The sequence below is a fragment of the Sturnira hondurensis genome, unplaced genomic scaffold, assembly GCF_014824575.4.
Source record: "Sturnira hondurensis isolate 20B ecotype Veracruz unplaced genomic scaffold, ASM1482457v3 Scaffold0014745, whole genome shotgun sequence".
Taxonomy (NCBI): Eukaryota; Metazoa; Chordata; class Mammalia; order Chiroptera; family Phyllostomidae; genus Sturnira; species Sturnira hondurensis.
The window spans coordinates 2,826,580-2,850,525 of record NW_028087376.1 but is presented as its reverse complement, the minus strand read 5'-3'; the positions used below and the strand labels follow the sequence as shown (position 1 = coordinate 2,850,525).

General features: G+C 45.7%; 1 protein-coding gene across 1 annotated transcript in view; it reads left to right on the top strand.

Moving 5' to 3' along the window:
* Positions 1–23,946, top strand: part of HYDIN (HYDIN axonemal central pair apparatus protein) — a 306,600-nt gene that overhangs the window by 265,352 nt on the left and 17,302 nt on the right. The window contains exons 63-76 of the mRNA XM_037063680.1: positions 216–358; positions 2,710–2,928; positions 6,198–6,358; positions 8,666–8,763; positions 9,571–9,778; positions 10,962–11,174; positions 11,618–11,756; positions 12,759–12,924; positions 15,933–16,080; positions 16,527–16,734; positions 17,231–17,452; positions 19,114–19,283; positions 21,213–21,411; positions 23,197–23,355. Coding sequence (XP_036919575.1) covers positions 216–358; positions 2,710–2,928; positions 6,198–6,358; positions 8,666–8,763; positions 9,571–9,778; positions 10,962–11,174; positions 11,618–11,756; positions 12,759–12,924; positions 15,933–16,080; positions 16,527–16,734; positions 17,231–17,452; positions 19,114–19,283; positions 21,213–21,411; positions 23,197–23,355 — 2,453 coding nt within the window. The remainder of the gene's footprint in view (positions 1–215; positions 359–2,709; positions 2,929–6,197; positions 6,359–8,665; positions 8,764–9,570; positions 9,779–10,961; positions 11,175–11,617; positions 11,757–12,758; positions 12,925–15,932; positions 16,081–16,526; positions 16,735–17,230; positions 17,453–19,113; positions 19,284–21,212; positions 21,412–23,196; positions 23,356–23,946) is intronic.

Sequence of the window (23,946 nt, the reverse complement as noted above, 5' to 3'; positions counted from 1 at the left end):
GATGGATGGATGGATGCATGCATGCATGAGTAGATTCCCCAAGGAATGAAACTTACTGCTCAGGACTCCAGGTTTTTCCAATAGAAACGTCCAAGGAGGGAGGAATTGCATGAGGACGAAGTGAAGTGTCTTTCAGGGGCTGCCTTCTCTGGGTAGGAGCCCCCTACAGGAGGAGGCCAGGGAGGACTCACCAGCACTCTGCTTGTGTTCCTTAGCTGCCCTGGTGGACCACATTCAGTTTGGGGACTGCCACATTGGGAACAGCTATAACGTGAGCTTCACAGTCACTAACCACAGCCAAGTGAATGCAATACGGTTCGAATGGCCTGTTTTAGCTACAGTTTCCTTTTCCCCACAGGTAAGTGAAAGCCATTTGCTGTTTTCTGGGCTCCCTTAGGCCCAAACCCAATTTGCTTGTCAGTCCATTTCCATGGACACAAAGGATGGGATGGACCTCACTCAGACCTATGATTGGAGGACACTTCATGTGCCCCACCCCTGCAATCAGAGAGCAAAGAATGAGGTTTGCCAAGACGGAGGTTGATTGCGGAATTCCTTGGAAGCCTGTGTGTGTGGAGCAGGTCCCAGTCTTCCTAGCCCAGAGCGTAGACATGTGCCCCCCAGTGTGTGTTCTTTAAGCACTGGTCCTGCAAAAGCGGTCCACTAAGATATAAAATAGGGTGATGGTTTCTGTGGACAACTGAGGTTTAGAAAATGTTGCAAGTTATATCTTTCTCTTAAAGGTCCCCGGTGTCTTTTAGCAGACTATAATAAAACTGTGCTTTGCTGGGATTTCACTGTGCTTTACTGGGATTTGCTAACCCCTTCTTTGAGCAGCTCACGGCACACACTTTATGAATTGCTGACCAAGGCCCAGACAACGTGGAAACAGGTTCTAGCCTCTGGCCAGCAGTTGCTTTCCGTAGATAGTTGATTCCTGAGTCCTCGGGACACTGGATGCACACAGATACAGCCACTGCCCCCTGCTGTGTTTCAGCCACCACCTCCGCAAACACAGAACTCCTGAGGATAGAGCAAGGAGGGTGGGGGACCCTGCCTTTAAATCTCTGAGCGCTATCAGGAGGAAGTTTTGCTTCCCAGAGGGACGTGAATAGTTAGTCAAAGGAGGCCTTGGGAAGCACAGAGCTTTCTTCCCCCTTCACTTTCCAGAGGAGGCAGAGTTTCAGAAACACAAAAGGACTGCAATATATATCATATGTACATGGGTATATCTGTGGGTTTCTCACGTGTGTGCTTAGGTATGCAAAATCATGCATGGTTTTATTCTACAGCCCAAATTGGATGTCCTATGTATCTGGTGTGCTTCAGCAAATCTCAGCCTTTCCAATCTCCACACTCCTTTACGCTCTTAACCATTATTGAAGAGCCTGCAAAGAGCTTTTGTTTATGTGGGTTAGCTCTATCAGTATTTACCATATAAGAAATTAAAACAGAATGTCTATAAAAACATGTACTCATTCATTGTAAAATATAATAACAAACCCATTACATGGCAATATAAAAGTAATAGTTTTATGAAAATGGTTGTATTTTCAAAAATAAAAAATTGTGTGAGAATAATGGCATAATCTTACATTTTTATAAATCTTTTTAATATTTGACCTGATAGAAGCGCGCTGATTCTCATATTTGCTTCTGCGTTCAGCGTAATGCTTCGTCATCCGTCACTCCACTGTGTGGTCGGGGGGAAGTGAGAATGAAAAGGTCAGCATCTTAATATGCAGTGGGGTGAAAGTGGATCTGGCTTCGTGGGCTCCTGAAAAGGTCTTAGGGGCCCCAGGGGTCACTAGACCACACTCCGAGAACGGTCCGTGTACTATGTACATCGGTCCATAATTTGTATAGGCCGCATTGATTGAGAAGCCCAGGCGGTGAAGAGTGTGGCATCTGGGCTTGGGTCTGAATCCAGCTCTTCCGCTGTTAATGGTATGACCTTGAGCAAGTTACAGTTTTCCTCATCTGTAAAGCAGGGGTGACTGACAGCTATGCATCTTACAGGGGGGTGTGGAAACTGATAGAATTGTGTGCTGGTTTATATACCAGATTAAATAGTGCCCAAAGTGACAGTGTGATAGATATTAGCTGCTCTTGTTTTTATTATTATATTTCTATATAAGAAATATATAAGAAATATATATTTCTACTACGGCCATACCACCCTGAACGCGCCTGATCTCATCTGATCTTGGAAGCTAAGCAGGGTCGGGCCTGGTTAGTACTTGGATGGGAGAAATATATATATATATATTCCTATATATATTTCTATATATATTCTTATTTCTATATTTCTATATATAAGAAGTGTACATTTTAAAAGATTTTATTTATTTATTTATTTGTTTGTTTATTTATTTATTTTTACAGAGAGGGGAAGGGAGGGAGAAAGAGAGGGAGAAAAACACCAGTATGTGGTTACATTTGGCTGCCCCTAACCACAGACCAGGCCTGCAACCTAGGCATGTGCCCTGACTGGGAACTGACCCTTTGTTTCGCAGGCCAGCACTCAACCCACTGAGCCACACCAGCCAGGGAGGCTTTTGTACATTTTTAAGACAATCCATATATCAGGCCTAAATGATGCATTTTTTTGGTTTTTGTTTTTGCCAAAATCTACCTCTCCTCTAAAATGGCACAATTAGGTGAGTATTTTTTAATTCCCCAAAATACTAACACCAGGCTCTTCCCCAGATAGGCCACCTCCACCCTGGGTGTGCCAAGGACATAGTGGTAACCATGAAGTCAGATGTGCCCATCAACCTGAAGAAGATGGAGATCAAGTGCAAGCTGTCCAAGATCGTGTTTCAGCAACCTGCAGACCAGGTTCCCGACTGGGATGACCGCATGCGCACAGTCAAGTGGGTGGACGTGCCCAGAAGCACACCCGGGACTTTCACCACAAAACGAAAAGTGAGTAGGGACTTCAATCACAGATCTAGCTAGGCCGGCCAGGCCTGGATGCCTAGTGCTCTCACATGTGACATCTCAGATTTCCTTCTTTCGTGGAAAAAAGAAAAACTTCCCATTGCACTTGGGTTTTTAAAGTGACAAAGTAAACTTGCAGGCATGCCACCTGCCATGAACACTACATGCACCACGTGGACCACACATCTTCACGGGCAGAGTTATAGATCATCTTGATGTCTCATTGAGCAAGTCCTCACACCTTTTTCTTCTTCAGAAATGCTGTGGCTAGTCTTTTAGTTGTTTCCTCTTTCCCTCAGGTGTCCAGAATTATTACAGGTTAGTTACACACAGAATATCATCTTTGGTTCATACATGCCCCTCTTTTAATTATTGCTTCATTGGCTTCCTTATAATATAAACAAAGGTGAACCCACACACAGCACAGAAAGTAGAACATGGATTTCCTATGTGGTTCTCAGCTGTTCCATCACCCTGCCTCCCTCCTAGAGGAAACCACTATCCTGAATATTGTTTACTTGTTCCCTTGATTTTTGTCTTTTGTTTCTTCTTTTAATATATGCATTCTAAAAGGCAGAACATGTCATCGTAGCTTTAACTTTATTTTTTAAAGGTTGTCGCATGTGCTTACCCACAATGTTACATTGGCTCTAGTACACCCATTTCCCTGCTCGATAAAATTCCATTATTATTTTTTTAGCAACTAACATTTACTGAGTACTTAGTATTAGTGAGAAAGGGTATCTTTCTTTTTTTCCAGTTACAATCAACATGCATTATTATATTAGTTTCAGGGATACACCCCAGTGATTAGACATTATATAACTTCCTAAGTGATCAGCCTGATAAATCTCACACCCATCTGACACCTTACATTGTTATTGGAGTAGCATTGACAGCTATTCAATACCATGATGACATTCCCTGTGCTGCACGTTACATCCCCATGACAGTTCTCTGACAACCGATTTGTACTGTTTAATCCCTTCATTACCCTCAGTCTTCTTTTGAAAGTTATTTGGGGTTTACTACTTTGCACAGTGTTTCCGAGAGCACTATTGTTCAGGTCACGCATACTCATTGGCGATGGAGTTTATTTGTAGAAGCGGAATTGCTGAATCATGGAGTATGTGAATGTTCAACTTCCAAGGATAACTCCCAAATGTTTTCCAAGTGCTTTGCCAATTTATGCTCCAACTAGCAGAGAGACCTTACTGATGTACATTCTGTCTAACACTCAGTGTTGTCAGACTTTGTGATTTTTTATCATTGAAATGAATAGGAAATAATTTCATTTGGGGGGCCTCCTTTGCATTTCCCTGATCACTGAGTAAAGTTGAATATTTCATAAATGCCTTTTGCCCTTTTTTTAAACTATGCCTGTCCTTTGCATGAGTTGTTTTATTTTTTATAAGCTCTACAGTTCCTAGTATTTGTCTGCAAGTGTCTTCACCAAATTTTAGCTTATCTTTCCACTTTCGTTAATGTAGCTTTTCATGAACAAAGACATTGATCTCTCCTTCTATAATTATTTGTGTATGTGTGTCTTGTTTTTAAAACCCTCCCCTAACAGAGAAGAAAAAGACTCACTGATTTTTTTATATTTAAGAGGTTTGCTTTTAATATTTACACCCACGGCCCACCCAGATTTTATGGTGTGAGGTAAGAATCCAGTTTGATATTTTTTCTTCTAGATAACCAGTCTCGCCAAATCTCTTTTTGTTGGGCCTTTCTGTTGTGATCTGCCATCACTCCCTTGCACCAAATTTTATATGTGCCTAGGGTATTTCTGTCTCTTTAGTCTACTTTACTGCCAATTCTCTGCTCCCTCTGCCGGTTTTGCGCTGCTTTAATCTCTGTAACTTCATAATTGGCCTTGATATCTGGAAGGGAATGCCCTCCCCAGTACTGTTTGGTTCCAAAGTGCTTTAGTTATTCTTGGCCCTTTATTTTTCTGTATAATTTTGGAATCCACTTATCAAGTACAGTTGACCCTTGGACAACACGGGTTTGAACTATGTGGGTCCATTCATAGAGGATATTTTCAATAAATACTGTTAATGGGTTTTCCTTTTTCCTGGCTTACTTTATTGTAAGAATCCATTATATAATAGATATAACATACAAATATGTGTTAATTGACTGTTAATATTATCAGTAAGGCTTCTGGTCAGCAGTAGCCTACTAAATATCAAAATTTGGGGGAGTCAAAGTTACACGGGGAGTTTTGACTGCAGGGGGCTTGGTGCCCCCAACCCCCATGTTGTTCACGGGCCAGCTGCCCTGGGAAAGCCCTGGTGGAGAACTGACTGGATTAGGGTTGCATCTGTAAGTCAGTTCAGGAAGAACTGACAGTTTTATACTACTAATCTGTCCTTTCCATTAACAAGGTATATTGCTCTATTTATTTAGGTCTTTAAGATTTGAAGGTTATTTTTACTATCATTTGTTTTCTTTAATGGTGTTAGGACTCTTCAGGGTTTTTTTTCTTCTTGAGTCAATTTTATTAAATTATTTTTCTAGGAATTCTCTTCTCAACTGTTTTCTTATGTATTTTCATTAAATTATTCATAATATTTTCTTACTATATGTTTAAACTTGTAAGATCAACAATAATGTCCCCTGTTTCATTTCTGGTACTGCTTATTTGTCTTTATTTCCTTGATCAATCTCAACAAAGGTTTTTAAAATCTTTTCAAGTGCCCTGGCTGGTGTAGCTCAGTGGATTGAGCGTGGGCCTGTGAAACAAAGGGTCGCAGTTCAATTCCCAGTCAGGGCACATGCCTGGGTTGCAGGCTGGGTCCCCAGTGGAGGACACATGAGAGGCAACCACACATTGATGTTTCTCTTCCACTCTTTCTCCTTCCCTTCCCCTCTTTCTAAAAATAAATACATAAAATATATTTTTTAAATCTTTTCAAGTAACTTTTGACTTTGTTTGTCCTTTCTATTTTAGATTTATTTTCTATTTTATTCACATCTATGCCTGTCTTTATAACCTTATTTCTCCTACCTTGTTTGGGGTTCATCTGACCCCAAACTCATGTTTATGCAGTCCTAACACCCTCAGTAATTTTTTGTTTTCTTTCCCATTTATAAGACATTTTAGGTTTGCCTTAATCCTTTGTTCTGGAAGTTGGGTTTGTGAGTTGGTGCTAGTTCGCGTCAGTAGAATAGTGCACTGTAATGCCCCCGCCAAGTCCCTGTGCGGCAGCTGGCTCTGCATCACTGAGGACACGCTGCCTTTGTTACAGGTGGTGGAGACAGACCCCGAGCCTGCACACTCAGTACTGGAAGAAAACTACCGAGAACTGCAGCTTCAGATCAGCGCCAATGTGAATTTTGCATCGTATAAGTGCCAAACGGGCGATGTGCACTTTAAGGAGACGCTAGTTTACCAGACCCGAGTGTTTGAGTGAGTCATCAAAAGCCTCCCAACACTCATCGAAGTTCTTTCATTCCATCATTCACTCACTCATTCACCCAACATTTATCCAGTGGGTATGGCAGCACATACCAGGTGGCGTCTGTAGCATGCACCACAGTGTCTGCATGGGTCCAGTGAAACATTCAGACTCACAAAGCAATTGAAGTTTACCCTTGAAATCAAGACAGAGGCCAGGAAACTGGCATGGGGTGATCAGCTTCATTGGGCATATCCCCTGCAGCAATCCACACCAGCACCCGGGAACTCTCCCTGTTGGCCAGCCAGGTGACAGCTCAGACAATATCCTCACCAGTGGGCATAGGGTCCGGCCTGGTCAGGAAGCCCCATGACCAACAGAAGCCGACATTTCTCATTACCACTCCATAGGTATAGTTCCCAGGGTCTCTGAACGGGACATGCCCTGTTATGAGAGTCGCAAAGAGAGCCCCAACACTGTAGCTTCCCTCCAGATAATCACAATTCCACACTGGATGCAACCTTCCAAACCAGGCTCCTTTTTACTATAAACAATGTTGCCTATGATACAGCTGATACTCCCTCTATTGTATAGGGAAACTGAGCTAGAAAGTTAATTCAAAGTCAAAATTGTCCTTAGAAGGAGAAAGGGTTATTTTAACCCCCCACCCACACCCAGATACAGGGATGCAAGAATGCTGTGGGCCCTGCTCTCCGAGAGTTCGTGGTCTTGAGTTGGGGGTAGCGGAATAGATGCAAACAACTGAATCGATGGCGTAGCACGATGCCCTGTGGGGGGAGGAGGAGAACCTGAAGCGGACCGAGATACGGGCCAGACAGTGTCGGGGAGGCTTCCCAGACAGAGTGGTGCCCCAGCTGAATTTCAGAGGGTGAATAGGAGGTAGCCCAGTGAGAGAAGTGAGAAAGAAGTGAGAAAAGGGGGCCTACTAGGAAGAAAGAGCAACGTATACAGAGAGAGAAGGCCTGTGATTAATCTTAGAGAATTTCAAAAACAAAAATGTAAACCACTGACATTTCTGCTTTGTAAAAGGTGGTGATCAACTTGTTCAACTCATTTTGCATTTGTTGCACTTAAAGTGTCCTCTCAAGTTAGTAGAGAACCAAAGGGCGTGAGGAAAGAAGTGGGGTCTGCTGATGCCCATTACACCAAAGCAGGGATCGGCAGTGGCCCGGGGACCAATCCCAGCCAGCCACCTATTTTGGTGAACAGGCTTGTTGGTGACAGCCACACCATTCATTTCTGTGTCATCAGGGGCTGTGTCCACATCACAATAGCAGAGTGAGTAGTCACTGCAGAGACCAACCGCACGCAAACCCAGAAAATCTTACCGTCTGGCCCTTTACCTAAACCAAGGCTTCTTTTTCTGAAGACTCTTCTATGCTGTTAAGATTTCTCCACTTTTTAAAAGTTTCCTTTAATATGAGGACCACTACTCATAAATTCACACAATAAATATAAGCCCTGAAGTCAAAGCATTTGGCTTCGGGCTTGTCTGCATAGTCTGCCCGGGTCCGGTAACAGAGATCTAACTTCCGTACCCAGCCCAGATGTGCTCCCTGCAAACGCCCGCCTTCCCCTGCTCCCCCAGTGCCAGGGGAGCGTGTGCGTTTCTTTCCCTTACACGATAATTTCCTGTATCAAGACCTCGCTCTCCTGCTGTCACTGTCTATGATCAAGTTTAACGGTGATTCCAGAAAAAGCCTCTATCTGCCAGTTCTTGTCATAGAGCAGGGAACCCTGAAGCAAGGAAAGTCTCCACCAATTTTGAATTTGAGACAAGTCTGTGTCTCAGCCAGTAAAAGCATCTCAGGAAGAGGTCAGGTGGTTTCTGAGGACAGGTACCGTGTTTTGGTGGTGGGAAGTGATTCAGGAAGGGAAGGGGCTATGAAATTTGCATCCCAGGAAGGTACTGTCATGTGAGATAAATTTTTGTTTCCTCTCTCATGGGAATTTTTCAGGACCACTCTGATGCATGCTGACAGTTCACTGCATATGTGCCAGTGGTATGCCGGTGGGCGGGGGGGGGGGGGGGCGGGGTGCGGGGTTCAATGCTAAACATTTGGATATTTTTGCTTTTAAAAGTTATGTATATATTTTGTGGTTTGCAAGGAAATATAATTGGTACATCAAATACCCGATTTCAGATAAATTGCTTAAACTTGCCTTTTGAAGAAATATTTAAAAAACAAAGTGAGTTGACTAAAAGAGGAAAGCGACAGTGTAGATGGCAGGTGTGCAGACAGGACAAAAATCACTTGCAGCACATTCCTCAAATCCGCTCCCTGGTCTGTGTGCAGGTTGGAACTGATTAATACAGGGAATGTGCAGCTGGAATTCAGTTGGACCTCCGAAGAGACAGCCAAGGCTGTCAGCTTTGCAATGCCAGATAACCAAGGTAAGTGCAATGACAGGTAAAAACCCAGGATTTGGACTGAGCACCCAGTTAGTGTAAGAGCCTCATTCGTGTAGAAGTGAGCTCTGCTCCCACAACCCTCCAAGTAGCTATGGAGAAGCAAAAAGCAAAGGCCTCCTGACATCTGCAGAGCCAATATGAGCCCAAGAAACAACAGCTGACCTCTGCCCTCCTGGAGCCTGGGCTCTGGCCCCCAAAGAGGCCAGCATTCCCTCTCAGATCCCTAGGAATCTTTTCTTTTAGATCTTAACTTTCTAGGACATTACAGACCCTTGGAGAAAATGATGAAAACAATGAGGTGTTCCGCAGGAAATTACATACCATGCCCAATTTGCAGCTGATTCATGGGGAGCCTTTGACAAAGGGGCCCAGCACTCAGTAGGCAAGTATCCATTACTATTGCTGCAGTTTTGCAGGTTCCCAGACCTTACAAGTGGGCCCCAGATTGTGAACTCCTGCTTTGAAACAGTGATTCTCCAAAAACGATGTTCACAGCCCAATGTTTTTGAGGCAAAAGACCCACAGACATATTCTTGGCCCACTCTCTTGAGCCAAAAGAAAACAAATTTGAAAACTCGATGTAAGAATTAGTGGCAGTCTTTTTCACGGATCACCTGTGAGAACTCTGAGTCAATGCCTTACCCCTAGTGACCGAAGTTAAGTGTATCTGCTGGAAGAGGTGAACTCACAGACCCCACCGAGGGTCCCTAAGGACCTGTGAGTGGGTTGCCTTCACCTTGTCCTCCCACTGCAAATGCAGAAGATCACTGATTCTCCATCTGCCCCCAGGTTCCTCTCAAAAAGATCAGCTGAGCCAGGTCACACTGCCTACGGGCAGCACTCTGGACAGCGCCATGGACCATGGGAACGGAGCTCCCCCACTGTCCTTCTCTGTGGTGCCCGCCTCAGGCATCGTGCCTGTGGGGAAGACTGAGAAGATCAACGTGAAATTCTCCCCACTGGAGGTTGGAGACTTCGAGAGCACGCTTTTCTGCCAGTAAGGAGCTGTCCCCAGAACAAGCTCTGCAGCTCCTCTCCCTCTTCTCTCCCACCACGATCACGCTCTTTCCAACCCGAGACCCTGCCATGGCCCCAAATTGCCACATTTCGCTTTGGAAAGATTCAAAGGAGTTAGCCTTCAGAGAACAGCGAGGCTGTAATCTTTTGGGTTGCTCTAGACTCTCCCTCTGACCCACCTCTCTCTTCCTGGCCACGTTCAAAAGTCCACTGGGCAACGAAATAGTTGGCAGCCAGGTGGGTTCCAGTCCTGGGGCAAGCATGAATGTGGGAAGGCTTTCTTGTACCCTTACTGATACTAGGTTTCATTAACTGTAAAATGCAAATAACAATACACACCTTGCAGATTTGTCATTAAAACCAAATGAGGTACTTTAGTGAAGCTTAGCACAGTGCCCAGCACACATTAAGCACAACGAACATTAGGTGGTGGTGATGGTGGAGGTGGTAGAACTGGTGCATAGTAAGCAGGGAAGGGATGGGGGCCAGACCCAGTTAGAGAAAAGCCGACCCAGTAACCCCTGGCCAGGAGAGTCCCTGATGTGGCCTGCACTCCCAGGAAAGCTCCACGGAGACCTTCCATCTTGCAGAGGAATTTCGTGAACCATGGCTGAGTGTGGCAGAGACCTCTGTGAGCCCTGGGAGCTTCCTAGAACACCGGCATCACTGCAGGGACCCTCCTGTACCTGGGCCACCTAAACTTGAACCTAGAACGGGGAGTCTGCTCATGTCCAGTTCACTTTCTTCTAGGAGCTCAGGATACTTTTTTGCCATTTCTCCACCACTTTTCATATCCCACTAGCTGCCTTTGAGAGAGCCCAAAGGGCAAGCCTCTACGTCCATTTTACAGCAGGGAGATTTTCTCTCGGCTGATGAAGGAAGTAACATGAGACCATACTTGGATACGCAGGAAGGACCAGAATTCAGGATCCTCATACTCAGCCTGTTCATGCATTCATCCACCCAACCATTAATTAATGAACACCTACTATGTGTCATGTACTGTTCAAGGGGCTGAGGTTATGTTGTTGACAGAGACAGACCCAGCCTCTGTTCCCATGGAGCTCACATTTTAATAGATGTAATATTCATTTATGACCAACTAAGACAGCAACACTGATTCAAACTTAAATGAATACGTACATACAACCTTATCCTCTCAGGATTCCCAACCTGCCACCTGGAGAACAAGGCCCCGTTGTGTCAGCAAAAGGGCGGAGCCTCTTGCCTGTCTGTCATTTTGACCTGAAAGACTCAGATTACATCAGTGGTCACCGGCGAAACCCAGATCTCCGGGGGCCTGGTGGTGGGGTGCTGGATCCAAACACCCGGGTGATCGAGTTCACCAGTGTGGGCATAGGAGGGAAGAATCTCCGGTGAGTTGCTTAAGTTTGCAGCAGTTGAGTTCATATCAGTCAGTCCTTCTAAAGAACTGAGAGGAAGACTTCAGAGACTCAAGCTAGATGGGTTCCTAGAAGTTGGACTTGAGAGAGCTACAGTAGGAAAGTGGATTCTGTCTCCTTAGCTTTGACACTGGGAAATTTAGAAGGCATGCTAATACAATCCCCGACCACCACCTTGACCACAGAGGATGAGGGGGACAGAAGGGCCCTTGGCATCATTATTACCCCAAAGTCCAGAGCTCCAGCTCTACGTTGGGCCCCCAAGTGAGATATAGTTTTCATTTCTGCAGTGAAAAAGTATCTGGAACCATTCTGATTCCCACACAGGGGGACCATGGTAGGGCAGGTGCTAAGGAAGTTTCTCTTAATCCTTAACCCCCTCTCTCACCCTCTATCAATCCTTCCCCCTGGACCAGGACTTTTACAATCCTCAACCCAACCACTAGCACCTACTCCTTCTGTTGGGTCTCTGAAGAAATTGAAAGTCTCCAGAACCCCCCAACCTTCACGTGCCTTACAGAGAAGGGCCTCATCCACCCTGAAAAGAAAGCTGAGGTGAGTGTATGTAGGAATGAGGGTCCCTCAACCATCCCTCTCTGCACCGCAGGTGTGCCATAGAGATGGAGTTAGGGAGAACAGCCTAAGGGTGCATCCATCAACGTGTATTTCATGAATGGCAGCTTTCATAGTCCTCGTCGACAAGACAGGCCTAAGCTCTACTGGTTGGCCACAGAGAAGCAGATTTCTAGCATTTGGAGTTTTAAAAAACCGGGATTATTAAAGACAGAAAGGGGAGGTGCACCCAACGGTGCCTGGACACTGTAGGACAGTGTTCTTTTTGTCCAAGAGACTGGCAGCAGTGAAAGGACACAGCTATGTTTTCACTTGGTCAGGTCAAAGGGCAAAACAGAAAATTGGAGCCATGTCCCACGCCTTAATCCTGCTGCTTCCACAGTCATCTAGGTTGGGGGGTCTGGCTTAAAGCAACATGAACTCACTGGCCAAAGTAGATCTACGGGCCCCATGCCTTGTAAGTCCTGCGGAGCATCGTGGAGGCAGAAATAAATCCATGAAACAGAACTTGCAAATTCAGATGCCTTCAGGAAGGTCATACAAATGAATGAAGCAGGCCAAGGGGACCATGATAGGAAATGCCGGACACCAGAGCTGGCTGGCCACAGTGCTTCTCCGGAGATGACCACCACACAGACAAGTGGGCCCAGAGATGCCAAGTCTCCCAAACCTTTGGGGAAAAGTCAAAATTCCAAATTTCTCTCTGAATCTCTCCATTTGTATATGCCATCCAAAGACCTGGTGTGAAATATGGCAGCCTAGCCAGCGGTGGCTGTGATGGTGAAGGTCTTAGAAAGACCTGTGGGCAAACAGACATTGATGTGCTGGTATAACCAGATGCACATGCACTTCAGAGAGGGCAGAAACGAGTGGTGACCTGGTAACGTCAGCCATAGTAACCCCAGTGCTGACAAGCCCTCCAGGGCACATGGAGTAAGTAAACCGAAGTGCCTCTTACCCCTCTATTCCAAACTCTCTTCGTAGATTGTCTTCCAGTACACGCCTTTCCATCTGAACATCACAGAAGCATTCTGGACTTTCTCAATCCCCGAACACAGCATCACAGTCCCTTTCCTGCTGGTAGGCAAAGCCTCCGACCCTCTCATCAATCTGGATAAGTCCCACCTCAACTTCAGTTGTCTCCTCATTGGTAAGGCTGCCTCTTGGTTTACATTTGAAGTTGCATGAACTATAGAAGAGGGAAGTGGGACCAACCCAGCAACGAGCATCAGGAGCAGGCTTGGGTGGGGACTTTCCCTGGTACCTTCCAGGAGCGTGTCTGAGGGCCTTTCTCACTGGTCACAAAGCCACAAAATACTTACCACTCAATCTGATTTCCATCAAGTATCTCCTAAACCCATGCACTAATAACCAAAGGAAATTTAGGAGCCTTGTTACAGATCCTACTTGAAAGATTCCTTTAGGGCCCGGACTGACTATCTTCATTTGCCGCGCCTCGTGCCAGCCCATTCTACTTGTGTGTGCCCCAGATTATGGGCTGTACTTGTTTGCTCTTTGGTGTGTATGCAGGATTTCTCTGCCATCCTTTAATGCATTTATATGGTTCAAAAAATTATTGAGCCTTGTGGGACCTAGGCACTCTTCCGTAAGCTGGGGATGCAGTGCATAAAACAAAAGTTCCTGCCCTCATGATGGTTATATTCTAGGAATAGGAAGCAGACTACCAACAAATAAAAAAGCAAAATATGAGGTCTGTCCAGAAGGTATCCAGCCATGTAATATGAAAAATAGAGACATTTATTGAAGAAGATACAAGAAACATTGTACATAGGACAATGGCACCTCAGTCCCCTTCAAAGTAGGCACTTTGGGACCTCACACAGTTCTCCCAATTGCCATCAAGCTGCCCATCGTATTTTCCTGAATCTCATCAACACTCTGAAACCTCTTTCCTTTCAAGGGTGATTTTAGTTTTGGGAAAAGCCAGAAGTCTCAGGGCGCCAAATCTGGGCTGTAGGGGCCTGGGTCACCTGGGTGGTTTGATGTTTTGCCAAAAAACTCTGCATGAGACGTGATGCATGAGTAGCCATGTTGTCGTGATGAAGCTGCCAATCACCAGTTGCTCATAGCTGCAGCTTTCTGAATCATCCCAGTAGTTTCCGTGAGAGAATGTTCAAGGTTAAGGCAAAATTTGATGCACATTTGATGCTCTCCTCATTTGCTCAGTCATTTTGAATGTGAGGGCCACACAGTATACATGCTCACTCAACAGTATCTACTGTATCTACTGACTAATACAGTGAGGTCATTATTCATGCATGTGCATTCCAGTCCACTCTTCTTGGCTTCCAGGTTATACCAATGTCATGGAAACCATTCTCAATTATAGTAACAGTGGCTGAACTCTTTCCAGACAGACCTCATACATATCATGTCAGATGTTGATAAGGGTTCTAGAGAAGAATAAAGTAGGTTAGAGAGAATAAAGAATGCCAGTTGGCAGTGGGAAGATGACATTTGAGCAGAGACTGGAAAGAAATAATGGAAGTGATTGCCAGGTCCCTTATAACCCTAGGAATCTATCCCAAGGGTGTGCTAAGTGTGTGTGTGTGTTTATGTGTGTGTAAAATATAACTGAAGCCAGAGAGGCTTTTAGTAATTCAATTTTTAATTTATAAAAGTAATAAGCCAATCAATGCAGTATTGTATAAGGAAAAATTTCATAACCTCTCCCCACCCATCATATCTCATCCTTCCCTTTCCATCAGAGAAAACCAGTGTTAACAGTTTGATGTGTGATATTTTCATGCTCTTCTTATACTGACACATATAAATAAGCAGGAGGAATTGTGGTTTTTAGTAAGGTTTTCAAAAATAAGTGAGTAATATATCATAAGAATAATAACAGCAAGACAAACAGAATTTAATCTCGGAAGGCAAGGGTCATGCATTTCGATAGAATCATAACATTAATAGTTTAAAGAAGAACAACCACATGGTCATATTAACACAAGCTGAAAGTCATCACTAAAATTCAGCAGACATCCTGAACAAAAACTCTAAGAGGAAAACAGTTAAATAAAGAAGGTCAGACAAAATCAAGAGACAAATGCTATCTCATAGTAAACCACATCAATTCAAATCAGGAATTAGGCAAGGCTGCTCATTATTGTCATTACTACTGAACACTTTCTCAGTGACTTTGGCAAATACAACAAAACAAGAAAAATAATTGGCATAAACATTGGGGGAAAAGAGACAAAACCCATCCCATTTTGCTGTGGCTGATTACTTCAGACAGAGAGAACTTCAGGAGGCTCTAGAAAAAAAGCAAAACAAATACTAAATCAACAAGATAATTGAGTAAGCAGCTGGATGCAAGGCAAGTATGCAAAAATCCAGTTTCTCTTTCTTTTAGCAGTAAGCTCCTAGAAAAAGAAAAAATTCTCTTTAGTATTGACAACATCTATACAATGTTTAAGGGTCAACATAACAAGGAAAGCACAGGAGCCATATGAAGAAGACCATAACGTCTTATTAAAATGTCCCCAAACAAAATCTGAATATTTGTCAGTTCTGCCAAAAGTAAATGCAAACTTAATTAAGTTTCCATTAGAATTGTAGCTAGAGCAGCCAGGCAAAATACAGACACGTAGTTAAATTTGAATTTCAGATAATAGCAAATAAACTTTAGTATGTCAGCATAAGTATGCCCCATACAAGATTTGGGACATACTTATACTAAAAAATTATTTGCTTGATCTGATGACTTTAATCCCAAAGGCTTGCACTGGTGGGGAGAGAACTGTATACAATGGTTCAAAAGTTCATGTGGAGAAATAAATGCTCTATGATAGTCCAGAAAAGTAAGAAAAAGCACACTAATGCTATAGCAAGATGGGTTAACCAGCACTGTCAGAATTCTTAGGACACACCCAAGATCTAATTTAAAGAGCTCCACAAAGTGGCGCTTTACAAAAGTTTGAGCAGAGCCAAGGCACACTGGGTGGAGTCAAGTTCTAGAATGAGAGCTGGAGCCCCTCCAGGGGAGGAGGGTCATGCATAGAGCTAGAGGAAGAGAGGGGGTCCAGGGCTGAGGAGCTTGGAGGAGGGAAGAAAAGAAGCCGAGTGGTCTCTGCTGAGATACTTCCGGAGCAGGCCTGAGGCCTCGCCTGAGGGCCTGTGTTCCCTCCTCAGGCCGGGAAGCCAGGGAGACTGTGCACATCATCAACAGGGAGGAGCAGGGGTTCAGCTTTGCCTTCCTGGAGGACTCCCGATATTCAGAAGGGTTCGGCAACAGCCTGGTCGTCTCTCCCATGGAAGGCTGGCTCTCACCGCTGTCCAGGTAAGGAACCAGGAAGGCCCCAGGGCTTCACCCTCCCGACGACGCAGCAGTCCCAGGCCAGCCAGCCAAGAGAATGAGTCGGTTTCCCTTAGAGGGCCCCAGCTGCAGTACAGTCTTCCGGCTCTGAAATGCAGGTGGTAGCAATTCCACTCTGTCCTACTTAGTCCCTGCTGTCCATTTCCCTGATGAATTGTGGAGCAGTGAGAATTTTAAGCCCTTGTTTTCGATATTTTCCTTATACATGTTCTTTTCCTCACCATCTACTCTATCTATGAATCCATAAAGCAATGTCCTGCCCTGCCTGGAAAACCTTCCAAATTCATCATAATTCTGAGTTATAATGCCTTTTACTCCCAATGTACCAGGTAACTCACTGGGCTCATATCCTTTAGCAGATCTTAACAGGTAGCCTAGTCAGCTAATCTGTTGTCTTCTTCCCCAACCAGGTTACCAATTGATATTTTCTTCACACCAAAGCAGGAAGGAGATGTGAACTTTAATTTGATCTGCAATGTAAAAAATAAAGCCCACCCTTTGACCTTAAATGTCAAGGCTGAGGGCTACACTATGAATGCAAATGTCAAGTGCAAAGACAGGACTGGTTCAGTCACTCTCTTGCCTCCCAATCAGACTGCAGTTGTCAACTTCTCTGAGGTAAAGGCGCAAGAGGGCCTTGCTTTCTCTTGGTTTTGACACTGGCTGGGAAAGGCAGGCAGTACCAGGGAATAGTAGCAGCATCTCTCTGTTTGAAATGCCAGGGAGATCAGGAGAACAGAAATGCACCAGGAGCAGCTCCTTCCCCAGACTGTGTATGGTTTTGATGTGAACACTTTTCTTATTTTACTTTTCAGGGGGTGGAGAGATGGTAGGCAAGGGGAAGAATGCTTGTATTAAACATAGAGGAAGGACGCTTGGCTACCAAGGGAGGTCTAAGAATTAAATTGCCATCTTACTCTTCCGATTTGAGGGGGCCGCAACACTTGGTAGGTCTTGCTGAACTATCTGGCCACAATTTAATTGTTCTGAACTCACATCATCTTCCATTCCTATCTCTCAGAGGATATTTCCCCCAAAATTGTAACATATCCTTACCCCAGAGGAGTTAGCCATGGTTTGCATTCACTCAACATACCACTCTGTTCTCTCTCAGGTGGAGTTGAATGAATGTGTCCAGTGTGAATTCACCTTCATCAACACTGGGAAGTTCAACTTCAACTTCCAGGCAGAGCTATCTGGCCCCAAAGCCCTGCTGCAGTACTTGGAATTTTCACCCACTGATGGCAGAGTGGACGTGGGGCAGAGTGCCCCTGCCTTGCTGTCTTTCCGACCATTTAAGAAATGTGTCCTGAAGGGCCTGGAACTCAGAATCAAGGTGAGACCTTCAAACATTGCCCGACACTGAAAGCACTCACAGCATTCTGCGTTGGAAGATTACTTCTGAGCGTTTCTGGTCTTCTCCACCCCGGAGTGTGGATGTGTTAGAGGTAGTCGCATAGTCTCTATAAATGGTAACAACTGAGGTGCGTAGTGAGTAAGCGTGAATTGAACAGTAAGTGTGAATTGAATCAAGCATCTGTGCACTGGTATATCATGTAGCCATTAAATTAAGGGAGATAAATGGGAGGTGGAGATCAAGAGAGAGAAGGAATATGTACATTTTCCAAGATAAGTTAGCAAGTGAAACACCAAGGAATTGCGATGTCAGCAGGGGTGGCAGAGAAAGGACCTCGGAAAAGCTGCTCTTCTACAGCGGTGAGAGCACTGGCACAAACTATCCAAGTCAACGTTTTCAGAACTCCTGAAATTAACCCTTTCACCCGTGGCATATTGACCTTTGACCTCCTGGTCACAAGATGACAGTCCCTCCTGCAGCCCTATCTATGTCTGCATTCCTGAGTGGGAGGAACTAAGGGGGAGAACCTGAAGGCAAAATACTTTCCCAGCAAGACTTTGTCTCTTTATTCCAAATAGGACTCCTTTTATACAGGAACAAGTATAAAGGACACATGGACAAAAACAAAAGGGGGGTGGAAATGGGAGGGAGGTGGGGAGCACTGAGGGGGGGCTGGGATGGGAGTAAAAGACAGAAAACTGTACTTGAACAATAATTAAAATAAATTTTTAAAAAATAGGACTCCTTTTGTTCACACTCTGATGACCAGAACTGTGATGGTCACCATTAGCTGCAAGGAGAAGGGGGAATCATGTGGTTCTTGTCCTTTTCCACCTGACTCACTCCCCTTAGCATAACACACTCCAGATCCACCCATGTTGTTGCAAATGGCAATATTCCATCTACTTGTGGCTGAGTAGTATCCCACTGTGTCTGTGTACTGCATCTTCTCTAGCCACCCTCCCACTGAAGAGCACAGGTGCCGTACAATTTCACTCACACGTGGGATCCAAAACAAAAAGCAACAAATGAACCAACAGAAGTAGGCTTATCGACACAGACAACAGAACAGCAGTTCCCAGAAGGGAAGGGGGTGGGAAGAGGACAAAGAGGGCGCAGGGAGTCAACTACAAGGTGACAGAAGGAGACTACACTTCAGGTGGGAAATGCACAACAGAATACACAGATGTCGTATTATAAAGTTGTGCACCTGAAGTTTATATAATGCTGTTATGTAATGCTACCTCAATTTATTTAATTTTTAACATGTTTTGAAAAATGGGAAATCAAGTGTTTTCACCTGGGCACATTGCCAACCAATCGGAGTCCTACAAATGAAGAAGCCTTGGGAGTTAGACGTTGGGCAGTAATGAAGTCTGTCCCACCCCTCTGTCTTCAAGATAAGTCATCGCTTCAGGAGCAAAGCAAGGGCCAATGCAGGGTCTGACTGCAGAGTAGCCCACCTTGCTTTTCTTAAATAAACAAGCTTCTAACCAATGAGTCAGAATCTCTGCAGATGCAATCCTGGGACCTGTACTTTTGTAAAACACCAGCCTGCCTCCCTCCTTCACCTGAGGACTGAAGGGCCCTTTCCTCCCACTCTTCCTAATCACACTCCACCTGCCTTTTCCTCTCTGCAGATAAGTCACGGTCCAACGTTTACGTGCAGCATCTCGGGCTCTGCCTCGAGCCCTGCTGTCCATTTCTCCTTCACCAGCCACAACTTCGGGACCTGCTTCGTCTACCAAGCCGGGATGCCCCCATACAAACAAACCCTGGTCATCACCAACAAGGAGGAAACGGCTCTGAGGTAAGCGGGCTCCCCAGAGCCTCCGAGGATGGCTCCACCTGCAGGTGGAGGATGATCCTGCAGCTCTTTCTGGAACCTACAGCTTCCGCCCCATGAGGTCCAGCCATGACCGAAAAGAGGGATTATGGGAGCGAGTCAAACACAGGTGGCCGTGAATCCAGAGTCCCCTTTCCCCACCACTAATACTGATACTTGGATAGCCATGAGTTTCCTGCTGAAAAGCCTTTTCCTGGAGTGAGGAAGGCAATGCCAAATGGCCTGATGACGGGCTTCCATTTATTTTCCCCATGCAACAGACATGGAAACTGAGGCTAAGGGAGTTAAAAAGTGAATTTCTCAGGTCGGTGGTCTCATGGACAATAGTAGATCTCTACTAAGCCTAAGTCTTCTGATTCAGATCCACTCTGCACCATCCTGTTTAGAATGTTCCAGTCCAGTTTCTGGGCCCTGTTACAGACCAAACAAAACAGAATCTCCAGAAACTGGCCAAGGGACCTGTGTTTACCCAAAGCTCTCTTGCTGGGTTCTATGCCACAGAACTTTCTTTGATGACAAAAACATCATGGATCTGCCCTGTCCAATGTGGCTACAGAGCACTTGAAGTGTGGCTAGTGAAACTGAGGAACTGAATATTTATTTTAATTAATTTTAATTTAAACAGCCACAGCCTTGGCTGGTGTAGCTCAGTGGATTGAGCACCAGAGCGTGAAGCAAAGGGTCACTGGTTTGATTCCCAATCAGGGAACACGCCTGGGTTGTGGGCCAGGTCCCCAGTAAGGGGGGCATGAGACGCAAACACACACTGATGTTTCCCTCTCTTTCTCCCTCCCTCTCCATCTCCCTAAAAAATATTTTATGTAAATATTTTAAAAATAAAAACAAAAAATTAACAGCCGCATTGAGGAGCACAGGTCTAGGTTCAAATCTGAGCTCTTCCCCAGCTCTGTGACCTTGGGCAAGTTTTTTAAACTCTTTGTACCTCTGTCTCATTGCCTCGAGTAGGAAATGATAACAGTGCTTCCCTTGTAGGGCTATTAGGAGGATTAAATTGGTCCATCTGGAGATAGTACTTAGAACAGTGCCTGGAACACATGAAATGCTCAATTATCATATGCTGTTGTGGCGGTGGTGTTGGTTATCCTGAATATTAAGTTACGAAAGTGTCACTAATTAAATACCGTTTCTACTTGCACTCTTTCTTGCATGATTTAATTTAATGAGCCTTGCTTGGTTCACCGCATGAAGCTCTATTTACTGGCCTAGCTGTACTTCTCTAAGCACTGTGAGGCAGACAAGGGGGTGTTGGGCAGGGTCTTGGGAGACCGCTTGCAGTTGAGCAATCCGCCAGAATAATAGCAGCTCGCCGTTGTGGCATGTTTCCTCTGTGGACTGTGTAGCGACTGCTTTAGTCACTTTATCTCATGTAGCCTCACAACTACCCCATTTTACAGATATGGAAACTGAGGCCCAAATGGGTTAAGTAGCTTCTCTGAGGTCACATGGCTAGTGAGCGATAGAGCCTGGACCCAAACCCTGTCCGTCTGACCCCAGACGGCTACTCCTCCCCACCGTCTCTGCCACCCACCTACTTCAGGAAGCACTTCCTTCTTAGGAAAGGTAAAGCCTGAACTGCATCATCAAGAAACAGGGTGACTAGAGTGAGAAGAGCACTGGGCAAAGGGCCAGGGGGCTTTGAGCTTGAGGCCTGGTTCTGCCAGGATCTCAGGGTGTGATTTGAGGTAAGTCACTTGACTTTGCCCCAGAGAATGTGGGCTGGATCATTGCTGGGGCCGCTCTCAGCCCTTAAATTCTGTGGTTGTAGGACTGCCGGGCAGGAAATCCATCGGGACCAAGCTCCGAGTGATAGGGGGTCAGTGCCTTGGGGTCAGCCTCCGAGGAGCTCATGCACCCTCCTCCCGATTTTCCCAGCATAGACTGTTTGTACACCAACACCACCTACCTTGAGGTAAACTTCCGTGTTGATGTGATAAAGCCGGGAAAGACCATGGAGATTCCAATCACCTTTTATCCTCGAGAAAGTATCAATTATCGTGAACTCATCCCCTTTGAAATCAACGGGCTCTCGAAACAAGTAGTTGAAATCAAAGGGAAAGGCACGGAGATGAAGGTAAGAGGAGTTTGGGAGGTCTTCGCACCGGCACCCTGCTCCTTGCCCTCCCAGCCACACTGGCCCAGCTGAGCCCACATCCCCTGCCCCTTGGCCGCTCTACCAGAGGTCGGCAGTCCCAACTGAGGGGTGAATTGTCAGATCAGACTGAGGTGAATCATAGATCTTACTCAACACCCAACTTGACCATAGCAAAGGATGTAGGCAGTGAGCACAGGCAGTGAAAAACATTCTTTTTCTTGGGACGTTTGGGACTCCCAGGTGCAGGATCCCAAGCATGTCCTTTTTCTCCCATACGAGGGCATGTTTTATTCTCGGGTCTAACAGGCAAGATTTGTTTTAAGCAATGTATGCAGATACATCTCGGTCATGGAAGGTCTTTCCTTAACGTCTTTCCTTTGCTTGGTGGGAAATCACACCAGTGGGATTAACATTCTCCAGCCACGGGTCCCAGGATTAGCTTTCACCCAGGGCGCTCCTGCTTAACAGGTGCTCCTGACAGAAAGGGAGGGGTGCAGTCCTCCTGCTGATCCCTGCCTTCCCAGGGTCTGGTAAACATTCAAGTGTCTGTCTGGTGGGAGCATTTTCACTTAATGGGGGTTTTGGACAACTGAAGGTCTTCCAAGTTTCTCAGGAATGCATGGGACACTTAAGCAATGGAGAGAAAATGGGAGGGGTGTACTCCTGGCTACCTTCCCACCAAGCAAAGGAGCAACAGGACCGTGCCACCTGCTGTGTCAGTGCCCAAGCCAGTGACAGGGTCCCTTACGATGTCATTGATTTATTCATTTGTTCATTCTTTCTTTCACTCATTCAACACCCATTACATATTGGGCACTTTGGGAATGAAGTCACCCTGCTGTCCAGAAGTGACTTAAATACGTTCTCTGACTTCTAAGGCTGGTGCTGAAGACTCACCTTTTAGACAAAATGGAAACATATAGACTGGATATAAAGATAGTTGGAGGGAGAGGGTGCCGTTCAGCGACTAATGGAATGACAGTGACCAGTGGCTACTGCTCATTGTGGGTCAGTGCCTTTCTGGAGGGCAAGGCCCAGCCTGACCTTCATCTGACCCAGGCTGACATTGTGTCCACTGCCTTAGATGAGGACTTTGAAATGTATTTCTTTACCTTTCCACCTCTGCTGCCCCCATGCTAGTTCAAGTCACCATCCTCTCTCACACCTCAAGGCTTTCTCTCAGGCCCTCCTCCAGCCCATCTGCACGGAGGACCGAACCAAGCTCTCTCTCGCAGAATACACACTCAATTGGGTCACTCCGTGCTTCACTGGCTCCAGATTACAACCCGACCACCCTCCACACCCAATCTTGTCAAGTCTCCCTGGGCTCCCAGCTGCAGGCTTGGACCGAGCCACTCCCTGCAGCTCAGGGCCCTGCTCCTCCCTGGAGGTGCTCTCCAACCGCACACCCGCCCTGACTCACGCAGATTCGACCCTGCCCTTCCTTTAACTCTCAGTGTAAACACGCCTTGGGGCCTTGGGGGGTCCCCAGAACCCCAGTCTATCTCAGCCCCCTCCAATGTGCTCTCAGGTACTGGAACTTTTCCTTCACGTCTCTTACCCGGCTGTAATTACATAATTGTTGTTTAGTGGGCACTTTATGCACAAACATGTTTAGTGAGTGAGTGAATGCACATCTCGTGTGAAGAGTGTGGGGCACCGAAAAGGGGGGACCTCCCGAGGCTCACCGGGACTGGCATGTGGTGTTTATTTTTCCCATTAACTGACAAACCCTCCCTCCCTGCTGTCTTTCTTACCCCACAGATCGTAGTCCTAGATCCCGCCAATAGGATTGTGAAGTTAGGAGCTGTCCTGCCAGGGCAGGTTGTGAAAAAAACAGTCTCTGTGATGAACAACAGCCAAGCCCAGCTCACATTTAGCCAGTCAGTCCTGTTCTCGATTCCAGAACTCCATGAACCTAAGGTTGGTGTGCTTGGGGCTCCCAGGGGCCTCATGCTTCCTGGCAACATAAATGACCTTGCTAACAGCACTGACAGCTCACAGGTCCCCTGCACCTGCAATGTGCCAACACACTGAATGGCTTTCCACGCACCACCTGTGTTCATCTCCACAGAAACAGCCCAGGGTTCGTGCTTCTGTTACTCTCATCTTAGGGATGAGGAAACCAAGGCTCAGGGAGGCTACGTTGCTCTGAAGAGCATCAGTGTGAAACAGAAAGAGAGCTGGACTTGGCCATGGGAGTCAGCGGCTGCTAGTGAACGTACACAGATCCTCAATGTAGCACAGTTGAAAACTGTGGGAAATCATAAAAGAAAATAATGTTGCCCAGACTCTCATACCCAGAAATAATCACTTAATATTTTGGTGCCTATGTTTCCAGTTTTATCCCTATGCATTTTTTTTACAAAAACAAAATGATGGTGTTCATGCTGTTTTGAAGTCATCGAGCAATAGATGGTGAACATTTTCCATGTCCTTCAGGGCCATGTGTTCATTTCCACCTCCACTGTGTAGGTAGGCCGCCTGTCTGTTTCTGCTCACTTCAGGTGGCTC